The 19,935-nt window shown below is 40.5% G+C and overlaps 1 protein-coding gene across 3 annotated transcripts in view; it reads left to right on the forward strand.

The window, feature by feature from the left end:
• znf385d (zinc finger protein 385D) overlaps positions 1-19,708 on the forward strand; it is a 52,236-nt gene extending 32,528 nt beyond the window's left edge. Inside the window, exons 4-8 of one of the 3 annotated variants that reach the window (XR_004574849.1) lie at positions 2,901-3,066; positions 13,972-14,331; positions 16,132-16,313; positions 16,557-17,574; positions 18,200-18,287. Coding sequence is in view for 2 of the 3 variants with exons in the window: in XM_034288631.1 (XP_034144522.1) it covers positions 2,901-3,066; positions 13,972-14,331; positions 16,132-16,313; positions 16,557-16,658; positions 18,200-18,421 (1,032 nt within the window). In the remaining variant the exon portion in view is untranslated. Of the gene's footprint in view, positions 1-2,900; positions 3,067-13,971; positions 14,332-16,131; positions 16,314-16,556; positions 17,575-18,199 lie in introns of all 3 variants that reach the window. The other 2 variants (XM_034288632.1, XM_034288631.1) reach the window with 2 other exon arrangements.
• Positions 19,709-19,935: the final 227 nt, after the last annotated feature.

The raw sequence follows: 19,935 nt of genomic DNA on the forward strand, positions 1-19,935 counted from the left end.
AATAAATTCTTTGAATGAATTAATTTCTTTAAAAGAATTTCCCAGGGCTAGTTAATCCAGTTTCAATACAAAATGCTAATCACACCCAGCTTCTGATTTGCTCATTCATCTCCTCTCCTCCCCTTTTAACTATTCCCCAGGTTGCTGTAAAATATGAATGCATTCTCCATCTTTTTACCTGGTAAAACAACAGTAAATATATAAATAAATAAAATAAACACATTCTCCTCTAATAATGCAATTTATTTCTTCAGTGCCCAAACCTGCTAGTGATTAGTCATAGCGGGGATTATTGTTTTTTTCAGTGCTCAGGTCTCTCTTATCCAATCATCATCCATCCCAAACATATCACAACTCTTCAGCAAACAGCCGTTTACTTATCCTATCAGGTTTCTGCCAAAACAGCTAGAAAAAGTGAGAAGCCGTTTGGGTCTATGCATGTAGAATTTACACATTAAAAAATGCTGTTTTACATGCAAAACAAAAAACAGAAAACAACCACCAGCAAAAGCTAATTGTTAGTGGCATCTACATTGAGTCCCCGATATAGAGACCGGAATGTTTATTCCAAACCTAAATATGTTTACTACCTGTGCTATGAAATAGTGTGATGAAATCCTACAATGTAATTTGTGTAACCAATAATCTATTAATAATCTATTAATCAACTGGGGAAATTCCTTTTACTTCAGTTAAACAGATAATCCACTTTCTCTAACAATGACTTCAAGTGATAAATTCACTTATTGACTTGATATTTGATATTTTCTGTAGTTCCCCTTTTCAAGGAAGCATACATTTTGCTCTGTATCCAAAAATTGTAATAGAGAAAGTCTAGCAGTCTGCCCATGAGTTGAATCTGAAATGTACCCAGATAATGCTGCAAGACAATAATCCAAAATACACACAAGCAAATATATATCATACGTCTGAAATGCATCAATCAATCACATTTATTTATAAAGCCCTTTTTACATCAGTAGTTGTCACAAAGTGCTTTTACAAAACATCCAGCCTGAAACCCCAAGGAGCAAGCAAAAACAATATTAAAGCACAGTGGCCAGGAAAAACTCCCTAAGAGGGGCCGAAATGTAGGAAGAAACCTAGAGAGGAACCAGGGTCAGTGGGGTTACCAGTCCTTTTCTGGCTGTGCCGGATGAACATTTTAAGAGTCTAAGTTGTAATAATTAGTAAATGCATTTTGGTTGTGTCCAGAGTCTATAAATCCTAAACCAGGTCAGAAGCATGACCAGATGGACAAGGACAGGGACAACCTGGTGGGGGGGGGGGCTGGACAGTGGCATCAATGAGTCTTTAGAGTCTAGGACTCGGGAGGTGAGGGCCAAGACCTCATGTCCTCCTAAATTTGAATGGAGCAGGAGACAAGAACCTTTAGAGAGTGCATTCCTTAGGTTTACAAGGTTTTACAGTGTAAAACCTTGGGGCTGAGACAGGGGGATCCAGTGACAGTGTGGCCCTATCCGGGTGAGGCCCCAGACAGGGCCCACCAGGCAGGAAAACATTTAGAATTTTGCAATGGCCTAGTCAATGGCCAAACCTAAACATAACTGAGATGTTGTGGCGGGAACTGAAAGGAGCAATTCATTCTCAAAAAGTCTGAAACACTCTCAAACAATCATACTTACAAATGTCGCATAGTTAAACCAGTTGTGCATGGAAAAGTGGGAAAATCAAGATTGTTGTTTGATTTTCTCATATCAGCAAAGCAAACAGAAAACAAAAAGTTATCTTTGTCTGAACTGTTTTGATTGAAACGTCCCCAATGAAACATATGAATACAGTATGCTAACAGTTCCCTTGCCGGGAATGTGGCTGGCACATTTTTATTCCAAGAGGCAATTGCACTTCCCCTGATATCTTCCTTCCTGCCACAGGCAGAGTCAGCCAGGAAGTGTGTGGGGGTAAACAAGAACGTCGAAAAGAGGCCTAGTCTAATGTGTCTGAATAAATCCATTGTGACGGTGAATTTTGGTGAGGCTATGTGTTTGAACTCTAAATTCATAAATAAAACATAAATAAAACATCAGACTATGACAGATTCACCCATTACAAGACCCCTGATATTTAACTGAGATCTGAGGCAAAGCTTTAGCACAACAAAGAAAGGAGAATACGGCAGATGAAATTGGTTGAACTGAGATTAAACTCTTCCATTCCTGGTCTTCATTAATGTCATGAATGTTATGCTATTTTGATGCACAGCACCTTTACATTGTGTAATTTTCACATTACATTATTAATGGATGTATGTAATAATAAGTATGTAATAATAATCTCCAAACTAGTTTGATTGCATTATATGCACCATTGTTCATTTCGATAGCATTTTGGCGTGTGATTCAGAACATATATTTATAACAATATTTATAAAGCAATTATTGCTTAGGTCTAGCATGAAAAATGTCACTAGATTATGGATATGTTTTAGAACTGTCATTACAATGTTGTCTTCATTAAATTAACAAAATCAATTACCATATGGGGCTTAAACAATAGTGATTGAATTAACAAGCCACAGACAAGAGATAACAACAAATACTTAAAACGATAAAGTATTCTTGTCTCTCATCTCATCTTCATCCGCTTATCCGGTATCGGGTATTCTTGTCACAAACATTATTCATGTAAAAATCCTAGAAAACAACCTATCAGATATTTTAACACTAAACAAAATTCATGTGGATCCTCAAACTATATTTTTCAGGCTAAAATGTAAAGTTTAGTTTCCATCCAATACTATGGTTTGTCCTGATTTTTAAGTATTTTGTAATGTTAAAAACAATTGTTTGTGATTCATGTTTAATGTGTTCAGTATTTTTCATGACATACTAATTTGAGTAGTTGGCCTGGTTTAAATATAGCCTTTATTTTCCTGACAGAGCCAAGCCTTGGCCCACTACAAAGGAACAAAACATGCCAAGAAACTGAAATCTCTGGATGCTCCAAAATGTAAGCTCAAAGGTTCTGTGGCCACCAAGGAAACCATCAAACAGGAGACTCCAGGCATCAATACTCCAGCAATTTCAAACTACACTGACAGGAAAGGTCGGACATTTTCCTTTACTTCCCACTCAAATCCACACAAGTTCTCTCTTTTTCTCTGTCTGTCACTCACAAATGTTAAAAGGTGGTAGTCTGACATATTACTTGTGAATATTAGACAATGTTTACGCTCAAGGTTGGGTTTAAGCATTGGGACCTACCGGGTGGTCCAGTTGTCTTAGCTGCACCTAGCTGACCACCAGGGTCTAGGTTCAAGCTTTGACTTTGCCTCCAGCTGACGAGTGGCTGGAAGGCCCAATGGATGATGAAAATTACACAGCACAACCTGGGCTGGGTGTTGGTATTGTCCACAGGGTTTTCATTGTTTAATCTCGCTGTAGCAACTTACAAGGAGGCTCTGGCAACTATACAGCTAATTGAGGTTGTCAGGTGAGTGTGCATTGACTTGTATGACTTCCTGGTTGGTCGATCTTTATCATTTGGAAGAGCAGAATGGTTTGCAATGGATCCTTGGAGGGAGGCTTGACACAATCTTCAAATCTCTTGATTTCATTGGGAGTTGATGCGTTGAGACAGGGCAGCAGATGCAATTGGGTACGACAAAATTGAAGAAGGAAAAAGAGAAGGAAGCTGCCAAGAATGACTGCAAAAACTAAATGTAATAATTTATAGACACATTCGACCTGGAAGGAAACTGCAGCGAAGGAGCAAAAGGGAGCATGTGAACAATGTGTGAAGGTCATTCAGTGGTTGTGAAATATTGAGCCTATTTTCTTTTACTAATGGTTTGTAAATACTCTTTACACATAAATACACCTTTCTTAATGCATTCCAAAATATTTGTTAGTTGGGTAAATCCAGTTTATTTATTTTTAGTTTTTCATTAGATTGTGAGGTAAAGTGAGCAAGGAAGGGTGTGGTGGTAATGGTAGTGGCTTATATTTGAACCCATGCTTGCACCACTATGTCAGAGATAGCGTCTTTGGCCGACAGACCACCCAGACCACCAAAACTATTTTATAATGTAAACTAGTAAGGCTTTAATGAAAAACCTTCTCAACAAAGGTGTTTACAACTAACCCAAGATTGACCAGAAGCTGTCACTTACATTGAAATGCCAGAAGAGTGCAGCGAGAAGAACACGCAAGGAGTTAGTCAAAGAAAAGCACAAGTTAGCGAGATACTATTGACACAATACAACATTCTTTATATTCATCTAAACAATGCAATTTTTTTGCATAAGTTCAGAAATTCCACTCTAGAAGTCCAACCTCAAGTTCAACCTCACATCACATTTTTTACAATTTGTTATTGTTGACTTTGGTGCCAAAACTTGTAAAAGTGTGTTGTAAATGATGTCAGAATGTTGTATACCAAGTATAGTCTGCTTTTTGCAACTTGTTCTCAGCAGCATATTGACTAAATTCACTGGTGCTGACCATAAGCCTTTAGCTGTCAAATATAGAGGAAATAGATTTAATTATCTTTATTCCGTCCTCATACTCGGACCAAGGCAATGCGATCAACCAGCAGTTTGCTCCTGGGGATGTTGCTTTCTTTTTCCAGTGGTGACGGCAACACTATTAGGAGTACAAGCATGTCTGGAGCGTGTATAAGCAGCCACCCAATATAAACAACTGGCATATAAATCACTGATAAATCTCAGCAAGTTTCTAGTTGAAAATGCAATGACAATAAAGGCAGATGCCTGATCATGTTTTCCAAGCCCATAAAAGTATTTTGTTTTAGATTTTTTCAAAATCACTAACACATTAAAGCTTGCTCTATGAACAACACACACTTAACCATATTGGAAGACTATATACCCCAACCCATAAGCATGATTCACCTGTTTTCACACAAATCTATTTTTCAATAAAACATTTTAGCAAAACTCTACACACAACTCTCTTCATAAAGCACAGTTGTAACCATGCTGTCATGTAGAAAATACTTACATGTACATTCAGTATATTTTCACTATAGGCAAAACATCACAGAATGAGAGAACTCCTGTTACCAAAGAGTTGAATTAATTCAGTTTACAAGCAATGGCGTGGAACTTTTTATTAACTATAAACACACTTCTCAAAACTCACACCATATTTACCAAACCGCAGTAACATAACTATTATACAAACAAGAAACCAGCCAAGCCTAGTTCAGCTGGCCTGCAATAGAAAGTATCTATTGTGGTTGCCCTCTGGAGATTCAAACCCAGGTTGCCCACATGAAAAGCTGTGTCTTTAACCACTACTGCACAGAGCTGTACATTTCCCGGGTGTCGGTATAGCCTCTTGACATTATATCATCTGGTCACGTATTAACATTCCAAGTTTTAATGTTTTGTTAGACAACATCAACCATTGTGTTAAACTGAGTAATGTTTCTTATTAAGTTCACCTCCACCACAAATAGTAACTATGAACTGTAAGACTTTTGCCACTGTCCGCTTTAAAAGCTTATTAGCCAGTAATATGTCGCCAGACACCATTAAGCATTGTGTTAAATTGAGTAACAGTTCTTATTAAGTTTACCTCCACCACAAATAGCATCTATGAACTGTATGGCTTTTGCCACTGGTTATCTTTTTAACAGCTTATTAGCCATTCTTGAATGACGTTGATACAATAATTACTTTATCAATATAGGTGATGATAACTGACGTTTTTGTCAAGTGAAAAGAAGAGAGCATCATGTAGCCAGTGAAGTATTTGTCTATCCTGAACAAATCCAAAGATAACATTTGAAAATCCACCAGAAATAGTCACAATATAACAGTAAACAGTTTCATTTCAGGCTTCCTATAACGTAGTTACTTAAGGTTGTAGCCAGCCAAGTTTTTGTCTGCCCTGAACAAATCCTCTTTTGCCACTGGCCGTTTTAACAGCTAATTAGCCATTTTTGAATGACATAGATACAGTATCTATCAATATAGGTGACGATAACTCACTTTTTCGTCAAGTGAAAAGTCAAGAGAATCGTGTAGCCAGCGAAGTGTTTGTCTATCCTGAACGAATCCTTATATCCACCAGAACAGTTTTATTTTAGGCTTCCTATTACGTAACTACTGAACAAAGCTTTTTTCTGTCCTAAACAAATCCTACGGCATAATGTGTTAGGAATGTCAATCAATCAATCAAATGTATTTATAAAGCCCTTTTTACAACAGCAGTTGTCACAAAGTGCTTTTACAGAGACACCCGGTCTTAAACCCCAAGGAGAATACAACAGTAGTGTTGAATTTCAGTGGCTAGGAAAAACTCCCTAAGAAGACTGAATTTTAGGAAGAAACCTAGAGAAGACCCAGGCTCAGAGGGGTGACCAGTCCTCTTCTGGCTGTGCTGGGTGAGATATCAAGAGTCCAATTGGAATAATTAATACATTTATCTGGGCTAAATCCAGAGTCTATTTAAATGTAGACTATGTCAGATGTATGACCAGATGGACAAGGACAGGAGTTAAACGCAGGACCTGTTGTCCCGTAGCCCATGTCTCTAACCACTACGCTATTTAACAAGGGTCAGTCAGTCAGTCAATCACTCAGTCAGTCAGTAAGAGATATTCACTGTTCTAGGCCGGCTCTGCTTACGCGGCCCGGCAAAAACATATTTTATAAATAAATGAAACTGTTCATGTTATCAATGAATTAATAAATGTTTATAATAATATTTCAAATTTCTCTCAACAGTGTGCAATTGGTATTTTGTAGAAACTGTATTTGGCTCTTTTGTATGGCATCTGAGGGAAACCTTTCATTTTCATATCAGATTATATAGATGTGTGTATACTTTTACATTTCACATGAGACATTACAGGTTTTAGTCAATATGGTGTGAGTTTTGAGAAGTATTTTAAGAGTTTTGAGGAAATGTATTACCAATTAGGAATTGTGTGCTAGTGGTTGTAAAAAACGGTACAGCTTACCCAAAGACATTGGATTGGTAATGCAGTGCATGGCTTTTTTTCTAATTTTTTTATTCCTTCCAATTTTAACACATTTTGCTAATCTCTTGAGTGAAAGGTGGAGACTGATCTCTGAGTTTACCTAAAGCAGGGGTGTCCAAACTATTTCACGGAGGGCCGTGTGTCTGCAGGTTTTCACTCTCTCCTTTTACTTGATTGACTAATTAGACTACTAATTGGTTCGTTTCTACCCTCACCTGGTTGTGTAGATGTGAACTGGGAACCAATTTATAGGAAAAACCAAAAACCTGCAGACACACGGCCCTCCGTGGAATGGTTTGGACATCCCTGACCTACAGCTTGCAAATAGCTATTTATCTGCATGGCACATGGTGGGTTTGATGCCCTACAGAGGGCCTGTATAAACACATACTACTTACTGTCAGTCACTCTGGAAAGGGGTATCTGATACAAAAATGTGAATACCCAACTATGTAAATGTAACGGAAATGTAAATAGTGAGCACAGGCATTAAACTAAGAGCACTCTGGTCGTCCTTAGGCTTCATGCAGTCATAGATTTTTGCATCCTGGTTGTCTATTAAAAAAGTTAAAACCCAGGCGTAACACAGTTAAACACTCAGGACCAGCCTGACTTTAGAGTGATCTCTATGTACACTAAGGCTTCCTGTGTACACTTTTAATTACCTTTCACCCTTCAACAGTAAACCTTATTTTAAATAGAATTTAAAACATAATATTGGACTATGCCTCTATTCAACATTCAAGCAGTATTAAGCCAGGAGCTGATTTTTTGAAAGCATACCCCCATCCAGAATTGAGATCCTACTCAGGTCCTATGACATCTGTTCATACTCTCCTGTATGGTGAATACTATGGCCCCACTTGCTCATGCTTGTGAAATGTGACATTTCACTGAGAGGGTATCAACATATTTGATAATGCCATTAGACACGGCCCACATATTTTTATTCAGTTATAAAAGTTGAATATGCTTGATAAGATTTTATACAACATTTACGCCACAATTGTAGAATTTCGTCAATGTGTGTTTTGGTTCACCTAATGTTTGCTTTCTAAAGTGAGAACTGATATAACTCCTACATCTGGCGCAAGACAGTTTATTTTATTCCCCAAAACAAATGTATTAATCCAGAATACCTGTAACGATGGTTTAAGGGATGGGTTGGAAGCAGGCGCAGATAATAAGCCAACAGGCTATGGAGCCTGACACAAATATTAATTCACTTAGAACAAACAAAAAGGCACAAAGGCCTAAAATCGCTAAATAGCGAAAGGCAAAAAGTCTAAACATGACTGACTTGCAATACGAGCCCAAAAGGGAGGGCTTAAAGATGAGTAAACAAGGTACAGGGATAAGCAATACCAGTAAAATAACTGGCTACAAATGGGAATGTCTGGGGAACTGAGTGGAGAAGGGGAATGGGAGATGAGCAGAACGCGTGGCCGGTGGTCAAAAGGCCTGGGAGTCCCAAGGGGGGTGTCGAACGGAACCCAAAGTGTTCTGCATCTGTTTGAGAAATCCAGCACAAAACTCTGTTTCCTGAGCAAGCCCAAGCACGTATCTCAAAAAACATTTTTACAAAATAAGTTACAAAAAATAATTCCTTGAGGGCTCAAACATTGTATTACAAAAGGAACACATAGTTCTGAATGATTTCATCACTGACCTCAAAACACAATTCACAGGGGCCTCCTCAACCCTGCCATCATGTTGAAAGTACATGGCAGCATTCATTTGTCACTAGTGGCGTTGGGTAATGAATATTAATGTGATCAGATGTTGGGGAAATTAATTGGTGAGACGGGTAAACTCCATACTATCTTCTGGGCTGAAGTTTTGGGCGTTATATCAATGCTTGTGAGCCCCTCTAATGAAAAGCAGAGGTCAGGGAAGAGTAATGGCTACAGAGAAAATGTGTGCGTGCATGTGTGTGCGCGCGTGTGTGTGTTATACTGGTGTGTAGCCTCAAATGGACAGCCAGCTGCTGTGGGATTGTATAGATTGGCCAGTGACTCAGCAACGATTTTCGTTTGTGATTGTGTGTGTGTGTGTGTGTGTGTGCGCTTGCACCTACACCAGACCCAAAGAAAGAGAAATGTTGCCCATAGCACAGCCACCACCCCTCAGTTCCAGTCCAGTGCTTGAGGAAATGTACCCTGATATTAGCTATTAAAGAGCAGATTGTCAGGGGAGCCATGGTACCACTGACAGCAGCTGCACAATAGAACCGGCACGGAGGCATGGAGGGGGGCTTGCTTAGGTTTGTTCAGCCATGACATCTCCGCCACTACAACACCACCACAGCTTCCCATATACTCCTCGCCAGCAATGAGTTGAGATCTATACATCTCTTCTCTATGCAGTGGGCTGGAAAAGGCCCTTACAGAGACATGAATCACCAAGTGGCAAAGCTGATGACTTCACACATTAATCCATCCCTTCAGATAATCGGATGACGAATTGAAATGGAACGGACCTATATATGTCTGTCGGGGTTCGAAAAGTGGGAAAAAATATGTTTGCTGGTTAAGGTTGACAATAATGTACAGCACATGGTTCACTTCATCTAAAGGGACACAGAGAGTAGATGAGGATTTATGGGTAAGCCTTCTTAACGTCTCTGCTGATTTTTTATATTTTTTAAATATTAGGTAAAACTATTCGGATAGTCAATCAGTTGATCCTTTACAGACTATCTATAGACTATCAATAACATTTTACTTCCAACGATAACCCTTTTCCTAACCCATACACAAACACTTCTAAACCTAACCCAAGCATTTTCTTTGTTTATGATACTTTATTAGTAATATGAATATCTGTAATGCATCTACAGATGGTTACTATTACTATTGTAATAAAGTGTACCCAAATATTATAAAAGATAATGATCAAATCATGGTTGTTCGGGATTAATATACTGTGCACAATACAAAATTAGATAGCATATAGAGTGTGTGGTTAGTTTGCATAATTCTCTTCCATAAGCACTATCCAATATTTGAGTTATTGTCCTTATACCTGATTCATGTGTAGTAATAGGCAAATAAGTCATATTGACTAATTCCTCATTTCCTTTTCTCTGGTCTAAGCACTAGACAATAGATTTTCCATTTTAAATAAAAAATAAGATTTTATTAATGCAAATGTGTATTCAGAGGACATTCATTTAAGTAGTAATCATGTGGTAAGAAAATAATATTTAAGGAGGGAAAAGGAATTAACTGAATTGATAACATTCATGCAAAAGGAATCAACCAATGAAACCTGTGAAAAACTGCCTTCCTCTGGTCATCTTCCCATCAGGTCCAGGATCTCTAAAGCCTAGGATCCCTAAGGATCACTGAGGATGAGCAATTAATTGCCACTTTCTCTTTTCAAATGGAGAAATATTCAGATTTAACAATTGAAGTACACAGGGTATTTATTTTTACAAAAAATAAACCACCCTTGTTTGCTTTGCTTTTATACTTGAGCAGGGGGACCAATCAACAATCCACTTAGAATGTAAGCGGCAAACCAACTGCTTGATTAGAAGCAAGGTAAAATAATGCTTAGAGGCAGTGGAGATCAAATTTATAAAATGCCCTGGCTAGGCTGATACAATGATTTCTCAGAACAGTAAACTAATATCCTATTTTACTTCGTAGGTCTATTCGTGTTACACTGTATTTTTAGCACAGATTACACATTTCAACCAATCACAGTGACGAGCGTTGGGCCAGAAAATAAAAGCTGAGGTTAAAAACCCTGTCGTTCTGTACCTGACCAAGAGAGTTAAACCTAATTGCTCACAGGTTTCTGTTGTACGTAAAAATGTGTTGTTAGCATACAGTACTAATCTGTTAAAAACAGGGATTATTTTATATACTGTAAATAAAAATTTTCTCAGCAGATTTCTTCTTGCTACCTTTTTATAACCAGGGAATTCAGAAAACACAACATACTTTACGGATGTCTTATTTTTGTTTCTTATGACCCTGCCCACTTGTTACATACAAGTTTCAGTGACAATTAGCAAAACTACAGGCACTTGCATTTGCTGATTTTTCTCAATCAAGGCTTTTTTCTGTTAACCGTTCTGATATGCTACTGGTCTAAAAGTGGTGTCTAATTGTTGATTTAGGGACCTGGTGACCCTAAGATGCTCTCCATCTGTGATCCATATATTATTATTTGCCTCCCAAATCATGTTCTATAAAGTGTGGTGGTGGTGAGATGTACTTTAATTGGCTACCAGACAGGAATACCACCTTTCTATTGAATTCCAACATTTGAATTAGTGCCCCAATGGTGATAAGTGGTGTATGTTTGTTTTACTGGTTTGGTAGATCAGGTATAATCTGATTCATGAAGTTCAACTACCTGAAAATGTATGTATGAGTATAAGGAACAAACAAAATGCCAAACTCCAAGAACCTGAAGGGTTTCTGTTCTTTAATAAGTCACAGTGCCATATAATGGGTGACACTCATTTTAAGTATTCAAGAGCTTAATCCAACATCCTTGAGAAATGAAATCGGATCTCAGAGGAGCTCGGTGCCTGAAACCCTGAAAAGAGTGGAAGGATTTGGGATTAGTATTTTTGCTTTATTGCCAAAGGGAATCTCCTGAGATAGCAAGGAGCATTAAAAGTATAGAAATAGGTGAAAAATAGTTTTCCAAGAGGGTCCCGATACCATGACCTTCCACAGATTCCATCTCTCTGTATTTAATTGTGTCCCTCTGACTCTACCTCCTCTTTCCCGTCTCCTTTCTGGTTCCCAACACTCCCTACTTTATCCTTCGCTGCCTGTAGTTTTCCTGTAGTTGCTTCCCCCTTGCTATTTTTCTCTCTCCAATCTATTTAATTCCCTTTCCTTTCTGCCTTCCTTATGTCCTCCATTACCCCTTATCGCCCCTTTTCTCCCCCTCCCCCTCCCCCCTCCCCCCGTTCTCAGCCCTTCGCTGTCAGCCATCACCCTGCGCCTCTCTAGACTGATCACAGTCATTATCTTCATTAATGAGAGGGGATTGAGTTTTTAACGGCCTCCCAGAGCCAGTTAGGTCACAGTGAGTGGTGATATGGATTACTTGAGCCTTCCCAGAGTAAAGAGCGTTTTAGGCTGACCAAAGTACACTTTAATCACCTGCTCACAAATGGCTCTTTAATGGCATTATGGAGGACGTGTGCACCGCAATGGAGGAACAGACACGTGCATTTGCTTACATGGGCTTTTAAACAGGTCCCCTTTGATTTAAATGGAGGCTGGTCACTGAATGGAATTTCCTGGAAAAGGATTTAGCAAGGAAGAGTCACACTATACATTTCCGGAAAAACTGAAGAAACCACTGCACCTTTTTCTTTCCTTTCCATAAAAGTTGAAAAAGGTTTTGCTCTCTTAATTTGAACCCTTCTGTTCCTCACTCAAAACCTTCCTTTTTGACTTTTTTGGAAAGGAAAGAAAAAGGTGCAGAGCTTTATGTGCATCAACCTTCTGACCATACAAACAGTAACATACTGTAAACGCAGCTGTTCATAGGCCTACTCACCACATAATACCTTATACTACATTACATTATATTACTCATAACAACTGTATAGACATGTGCACATAAGCTGTACATGTTCACCGAAAAACAAGGAAAAAAACCCATTTAACCACACAAAACATATCATAAATATGATATTCTGCTGGAAACCTGCCCCCAGAAAAATGCGGGCTGACAGCTCTCGATCTCTGATGAGTTGGCTGGGATGATATGGCCTGGGGGGTTTTGTTACACCACTCCAGAGGAGACTGGGAGTAGATGGATAGTAATTGCAGTGGGTGAGGGGGCACTGTTGATGCTCTCCTCAGCATAAACAGTATTCATCACAAGTGACAAGGTGAAGCCCACCATAAAAAGCCATCGAATTAATGATTCACTCAAATGCTAATAGGTTTGATATAACAGAGGTTTTATGGATGAAAGTGTCAAATAGATTTAATGGGGTATATTTTATTTTTGAATAGAGTATAATGTAGAAGATGGTTTGGCGTCACATTGAACTCCCATGTACATTAAGGTGGTTCAATGTAAATATTGTGGAATAACTAGTACAATTCATGGGTGGAAGATGTATCATTACTCACTGTTGTTATACACTCTCAGGTTTATCAACACTACATTAAGATATTTTTTTAACTAGTAATTTGTCTGAACAGGCTCTGGTGAAGGCAAACCAAACCAATACGATATGACCCATCAATATAGATGGCCTCTCAGGTGGCGCAGTGGTCTAGGAGCTCATAGCACAAGGCTGACCACCACAGTATATGTTAACTGTGCCATTAGCTGACAAGTGGCTGGGAAGCCTCACAAGATGTTCTGGTCTAACTGTGTTATAGCAACTCCCTCATGTTTAAAGAGAGCCGACTAATGTTGGGAGATTAGCAAGCTATTACCTATGTGACTTCCTGGTTGGAAGAGCAGTGTGGAATAAAGCATAATGACTTTGCACGTATGGTTAGGAGGGCCTGGATATGACCAAATTGGGGAAGGGGAAAAAGCTTTCAGATCTATACAGAAAGACAGAGTTCCTCTTTCCTAGTCTCCCAGATAGTCAGTGAATGTCTTGTTTTTGAACTGTGACAAATACACTATGTGTCTTGTGATGTAGTAACTTCCATCATTATTGTACTGCTATGACACTCAGATATATATATTTTTTTAAGAATATTTTGCAAAAACAGCATAACATAATTCACTATTGATTCACTCCCTATGGATGGCGATCTTTACTCTTTGTCTTTAGAGTAGAGAGAACTGAGAAGCATTGACATCGATCAGGGGATGCTGCCAAGACAAAAAATTAATTCTGGATCTAGTTCACCGTATGCTTCATAATAACCTGTATCAGATTACATTGATTCAGGGATGACTTTGATCTCAGTATCTGAGACAATTATTTTTGGTGCAGTTTTTTTGTAGCATGTTCATTTACATGGTCGAATAACCTCCCTCCCTTTGCAGATGGCTTTCCAGATGCAGCCCCATTAGCACCGTCTACTGTGCTCACACTGGCACCAACTCTGGGATCCCTGTCATCGACCCTGACCCCCATGACCTCAATGTTACCACCCCAGGCCCTTGTGTTGGCCTCTAAGCTGGCATCAAGCCTCAACTCATCCACAGGGACAGAGACGACCTCAGCCACTGGAGATGGCAGGGCATCGCCGAAGCCCAGCGCCACTTCAGAACCCGACATGGAGGAAGAGCAAGAGGCTGAGACGGATCCAGAAACAGAGGAAGAGAAAGCCAGGCGTCTGCTCTACTGCTCCCTCTGCAAAGTGGCAGTTAACTCTGCATCTCAGCTAGAGGCTCATAACAGTGGTGAGAGACACTCCCTCCTCTCAGTCCCCTCCCACCTCATAACAGTGGTGAGAGACACTCCCTCCACTCAGTCCCCTCCCACCTCATAACAGTGGTGAGAGACACTCCCTCCTCTCAGTCCCCTCCCACCTCATAACAGTGGTTAGAGACACTCCCTTCTCTCAGTCCCCTCCCACCTCATAACAGTGGTGAGAGACACTCCCTCCACTCAGTCCCCTCCCCCCTCATAACAGTGGTGAGAGACACTCCCTTCTCTCAGTCCCCTCCCACCTCATAACAGTGGTGAGAGACACTCCCTTCTCTCAGTCCCCTCCCACCTCATAACAGTGGTGAGAGACACTCCCTCCTCTCAGTCCCCTCCCACCTCATAACAGTGGTGAGAGACACTCCCTCCTCTCAGTCCCCTCCCACCTCATAACAGTGGTGAGAGACACTCCCTCCTCTCAGTCCCCTCCCACCTCATAACAGTGGTGAGAGACACTCCCTCCTCTCAGTCCCCTCCCACCTCATAACAGTGGTGAGAGACACTCCCTCCTCTCAGTCCCCTCCCACCTCATAACAGTGGTTAGAGACACTCCCTTCTCTCAGTCCCCTCCCACCTCATAACAGTGGTGAGAGACACTCCCTCCACTCAGTCCCCTCCCCCCTCATAACAGTGGTTAGAGACACTCCCTTCTCTCAGTCCCCTCCCACCTCATAACAGTGGTGAGAGACACTCCCTTCTCCCAGTCCCCTCCCACCTCACCCTTCCCCTGGCAGTCTCACTCCTTTTCTTACACTTAATAGAAGCTCTTGAATATCTTTTTTTTATTGGGAGGGGACAAAAAAGTACAGAGTTTCAGATGGTTTTAATATACTATATTTAAATGTTGATAAAACATATTTATAATAAATGTTGCAAACTTTTTTTACACTTCAGGTTACTTAGGTTTGGGGTAGAGAGGGGCTGAAAGAGCAATCATTTACAGCAGTACAATCAAGCCAGATTTCAAGCAAGAATTACAGCGTTTTTATGTATTTGTGAGAGCCATTTCATTGGCAACCAGTGTGTGGCACTAGGAGTGGGAAAAGTTTATTTAAATGTGGCCTAATTGGGTCAGCTGTGTTGTGCACAGCAAGGTCACAGTATTTTTTGGTTACGTGGTTACGTGTTTATTTTACGTGGTTACGTGTCTGATAACGTGGTAGGATCAAGAGGAACTATTCGTTTTGTTTGATTGTGTTGTTGTTTACTTAAAATAAACGGATTGTCATATCCAACTTTAATTTTGAACTCTTGGACAACAAGTTATTCCTTGGCAATTGTTTGTACAAAACACGTATCTACAACGATGCCACGCGTTAATTGACGACCAAACAAAGGAACAAATGTGCGCCAACAGTATTTATTATAGTAACTGGACTAAATACAGTATATTCATGTGATACTCATTAGGCAACTTCTTTACACATAGAAATTTACTTTTAGCTAGCTATTCTACCAATCTTGAGGGTTTTTACTGTAATAACACACTCTCCACATTAACATTTAAATGTAAGGCATGTGTGGAATGAAGAAAACAAGGTTAATTTAAAATGTACCCCAGTAGAAGGGTGTGGCCATTGTAAAACGTCATCCTGTGAGGTGACAGTTATGCAGTATCATCCGATCAGTGAAGATACAAGTCACATGCTGTGTTGGGGGAAACATTAGAACAACAAACATTCACTGTGGAGACAAGGAAGCAGTCAATTTACAAAATAGCAGCAAGAGACACATATGCCTTATTGTGACACACTCCTTCCTATATTATCCTTAAGGTACAAAGCACAAGACCATGCTAGAGGCTAGGAGTGGGGTGGGCTCCATCAAGGCCTTCCCACGGCCAGGGGTCAAGAGCAAGCTAGCTCCTCCCACCAAGGCAGCCACGGGTTTGCAGGACAAAACGTTTCACTGTGAGATCTGCAACGTACACGTCAACTCTGAGACACAGCTTAAACAGGTAAGAGACAACACAGGATGAATGAACAGTGGGCTCCTGCGTTTGCTTTGATAACCCTGTTTTGACATATTGGATTGAATATTTCACATTGCGTTTATTTCGTTTACCCAAAAAATGTAAATACAGCTTTCGTAATCTGTTGGTAATGCTGTCTCCTCTAAGTCTTACAGCCACCCCACACAAGAATACGTTGTATCTTTTACTTCCTATAAAACCTTACCTTCCACTCTATCTCTCTTCCAGCACATCAGCAGCAGACGTCACAAAGACAGAGCAGCAGGCAAACCAGCAAAACCAAAATACAGCCCCTACAGTAAAACCCAGAAAGTCCAGGCCAAACAACCAGTAAGTCCCTCCCCATTTTCCTTCTCACACAATTATAGTAATCACAACCACCTTCCTAGACTAAACTAGTTAGAAATAGTAGACTTCAGTTGTTGACAAGATGTGTGGGATACATGGTTAGTATAGATACAGTGCTGCTTGAAAATATGTGACCCTTACCTGGATGGCCATTATTTTTGTATGAATATTAAAACAATCTCATAAAATCCTTATCTAAGTTCCAATTTGCAATGAAGACAATCCAAATAAAGTTCACACATTTAATTACCAAAAGTAGTTTACTCAACAAAAATTCAGATTTCCTGTGGGCAAAAATGTGAACCCCTTCATTCAAAAGCTTGTTGTACCTCCGTTAGCGGGGATAACTTGGAGTAAAAGTCTCCTATAGCCATCTTTTTTGAGGTATTTTTGCCCACTCCTGCTTACAGAACTCATCCAATTGAGTGAGGTTTGATGGGTGTCTGGCACGTACTGCCTACTTCAGGTTCTGCTGCAGCATCTCCATGTTCTTTCTCCTGATCCATTCCTGGGTAGATCTGCTTGAATGCTTTGCGTCATTATCTTGGCCCAGCTTGTGGTCAATGACTGATGGCCTGACGTCCAGTTCAAGAGTCTTCCTGTTGGTTTCTTTCCTCTGCATAGTGTGCTTTGAATTCATTTATATGGCTAAAACCAAACTGAACAGGTTTCTTGTTTCTATCTGAGTCCCGCCCAAACTCTTTCCTAAAGATTGCTCCTTTGATTGAATCATTTGGTACCAAATTATTTACCCACCTGATTCTACTTACCTACTTCATTTAACCAATGCAACTTGGGGTTTGCTTATTTTTGCACCTGCACTAATTCCTTTTTAATGTTGTTTTTCTTCTACATGATTTCTACTGGGTGATGTATTCGAAACCAACATATGGAATTGGTAACTATAAACCTGCTATGTCAGATACAAAAGACTGGTTCTGATTAAATAAACATATGAAATCTGAACATTAAGAACACAAAAAAACACACACAAAAAGGGGTTCACTGTATGTACTGTGTAACAGTTGAGTTTTTGTCATGGCTGTCATTAAGTGAAAGGCATCACAGCTATATGAAAACCAGACCTGGGTTTGACAGGATTTGGGAACTTATTCTTTTAAATCAGTTATATTTACCGATGGGGCCACTTTTTTATGGAAAGAGCCATAGCAAAAATTCCTCCCACTAGGTTAGATGAAATGAGTCAGCATTATACAATGTCCATGTTGATTTTCTGAGGGAGATCCATTTCCCTATCAAATATGTATATTTTAACATTTTACATTCTAGTAATTTATCAGATGCTCTTATCAAGTGCGACTTACTGGTGGAATTATGGTTAACGCTATTGCTCAAGGACCGAACGATTTGTTTTCACCTTTGCGGCTCAGTGACTCATGGTAGCAACCTCTCTGTTTGGTCAGTTCTAAAGTGCAGACTGCCTCCCTGTTAAAGCATGATGTAGACCTACACTTGTACGTTCAGTGACTCATTGCACTTCTTGTTCTCTCTCCGTCCCCAAGGTAAAGCTGACAGTGGGGAAAGAGTTGTGCCAGCCTCAGATGACCCACATAATTCCCGCTCACCTGGCAGCCTTGGCATCGGCAGCAGCAGCCATGGGCTCGGCCTTGCCTGGCCTTGGCCCCAACCACGCTCCTGGACCAACCCTTTTTCACCCTTTGCTCCGCCCTGCCCCCGGACCTATCAGGACCTCCCATACACAATTATTGTTTGCCCCCTACTGACCCACCACCTCACCTTATAGACCATGGACTTGCCTCGTAAGCGGTTATGGACCAGGGTCAAGAATTGTATGAGTCCTCTTCTCTCTGCGTACCCTTTTATATCCACTATTTATCCACAAGACTGTGGATAATAGGCACACCAGTATTGTTTGCCCCATTCTGACAGGCTGAGCGGAATTCTGCAATGGATTTCCAAAGGTACTCATCCTGGACCCGGGCCAGATTTTCACAGTGTCCCCTAACCTCAACAATCAGAAAGGAAACAGGCTGGACTGGCTGATGGCTGAGAGCAGCTTACAGACATGGTGTGTCACTTGCTGGGTGTGGATGCAGACATTGAAATTGACAGATAATATAAATGTCATCCACTGCTTTTCACCGTTTGTCGTTCTCATGTCTCTTATCTGACTGCCATCTTTACAACGAAACGTGGACCAACAGATAACACAGAGGCTTTACATCTTGGCCGCTGCCTACTCCATTTTGATGACTACAGCTCAACAGTCAACCCACATATCCTGTAGCTGTGGACAACATGCCTGTGACATCATGACAGTGGGATCTGCTGATTGGATCAATTTGCACATTGTCACTGAATAATTGACTTACGTTAACTCCCTATGTTCCCCTGTCACTATTTATGTGCTTGGTAGTGCCCGCACTTCCTCCCCTAGTATTTATGTGCTGTTTTAGTCCACATGGTCCTGTGCCATTCTCTTGCCCGCCAATCGTACCCAAGATACAGGACTTGGACTTTATTGGACTTTGTTCCGCAATAATGTATACAAATCAGTGAACTATGCAGTGTCATTTCTGTCTAACGCCAGGCCCAGTTTGAGCTCTAATTGTGCTATAGGGATATAACAACGAAACGGTGTCGCCCCTCCACTGAACCATTGACTCAGTGGAGGTCACTATCACTCATGTTTGTAAAAAATATATATATATGGAAGTGAAAGAAAGCAAAGGCTTCCTATTCTGCTGTAAGCACTTTAAGTCTCTCCTCGGTTTAATGTCTATTGTGCGTTAGAGAGCTAGAGTACGTGTTGTAATTTCTCTGGCGTTGTGTTCGTGTCTGTCCGTGTGTGCTGTTTGCCTGTCCGTGTGTGGGAGTAAGTGTCTGATCGTGTGACCTCTGCCTAAAGCCACCCATGCTGAAACCCGATAACCATTCTGGTACGTTCGCCTGGTATGTCCTCGGCTAAAGGGACCACTTAGGCTTATGTATGATATCTGTTAACGTGTCAAAGATGAACAATTTCAAATAAAAAGAGTCTTACTTTGTTACCTTTGTGGATGCTGCCAATGGAACTGTGCCGTTTCTCACATAGGGAGCCCCGCTCCAAGGTCATAGCGTGATACCCCATGATGTAAAGCCCTCTGCTCACGTCCCCTCGGTAGGAACAGTAACGCTACAAACGCACGTTTCAGAATCAGAGCTGTTCATTTGAGCACATCACACCACTACGAGCCGTCAGCACGTGCCATGTTGTAGCTGGTTGTGCAGATTGTCT

The sequence above is a fragment of the Esox lucius genome, chromosome 20 (assembly GCF_011004845.1).
Source record: "Esox lucius isolate fEsoLuc1 chromosome 20, fEsoLuc1.pri, whole genome shotgun sequence".
Lineage (NCBI taxonomy): Eukaryota > Metazoa > Chordata > Actinopteri > Esociformes > Esocidae > Esox > Esox lucius.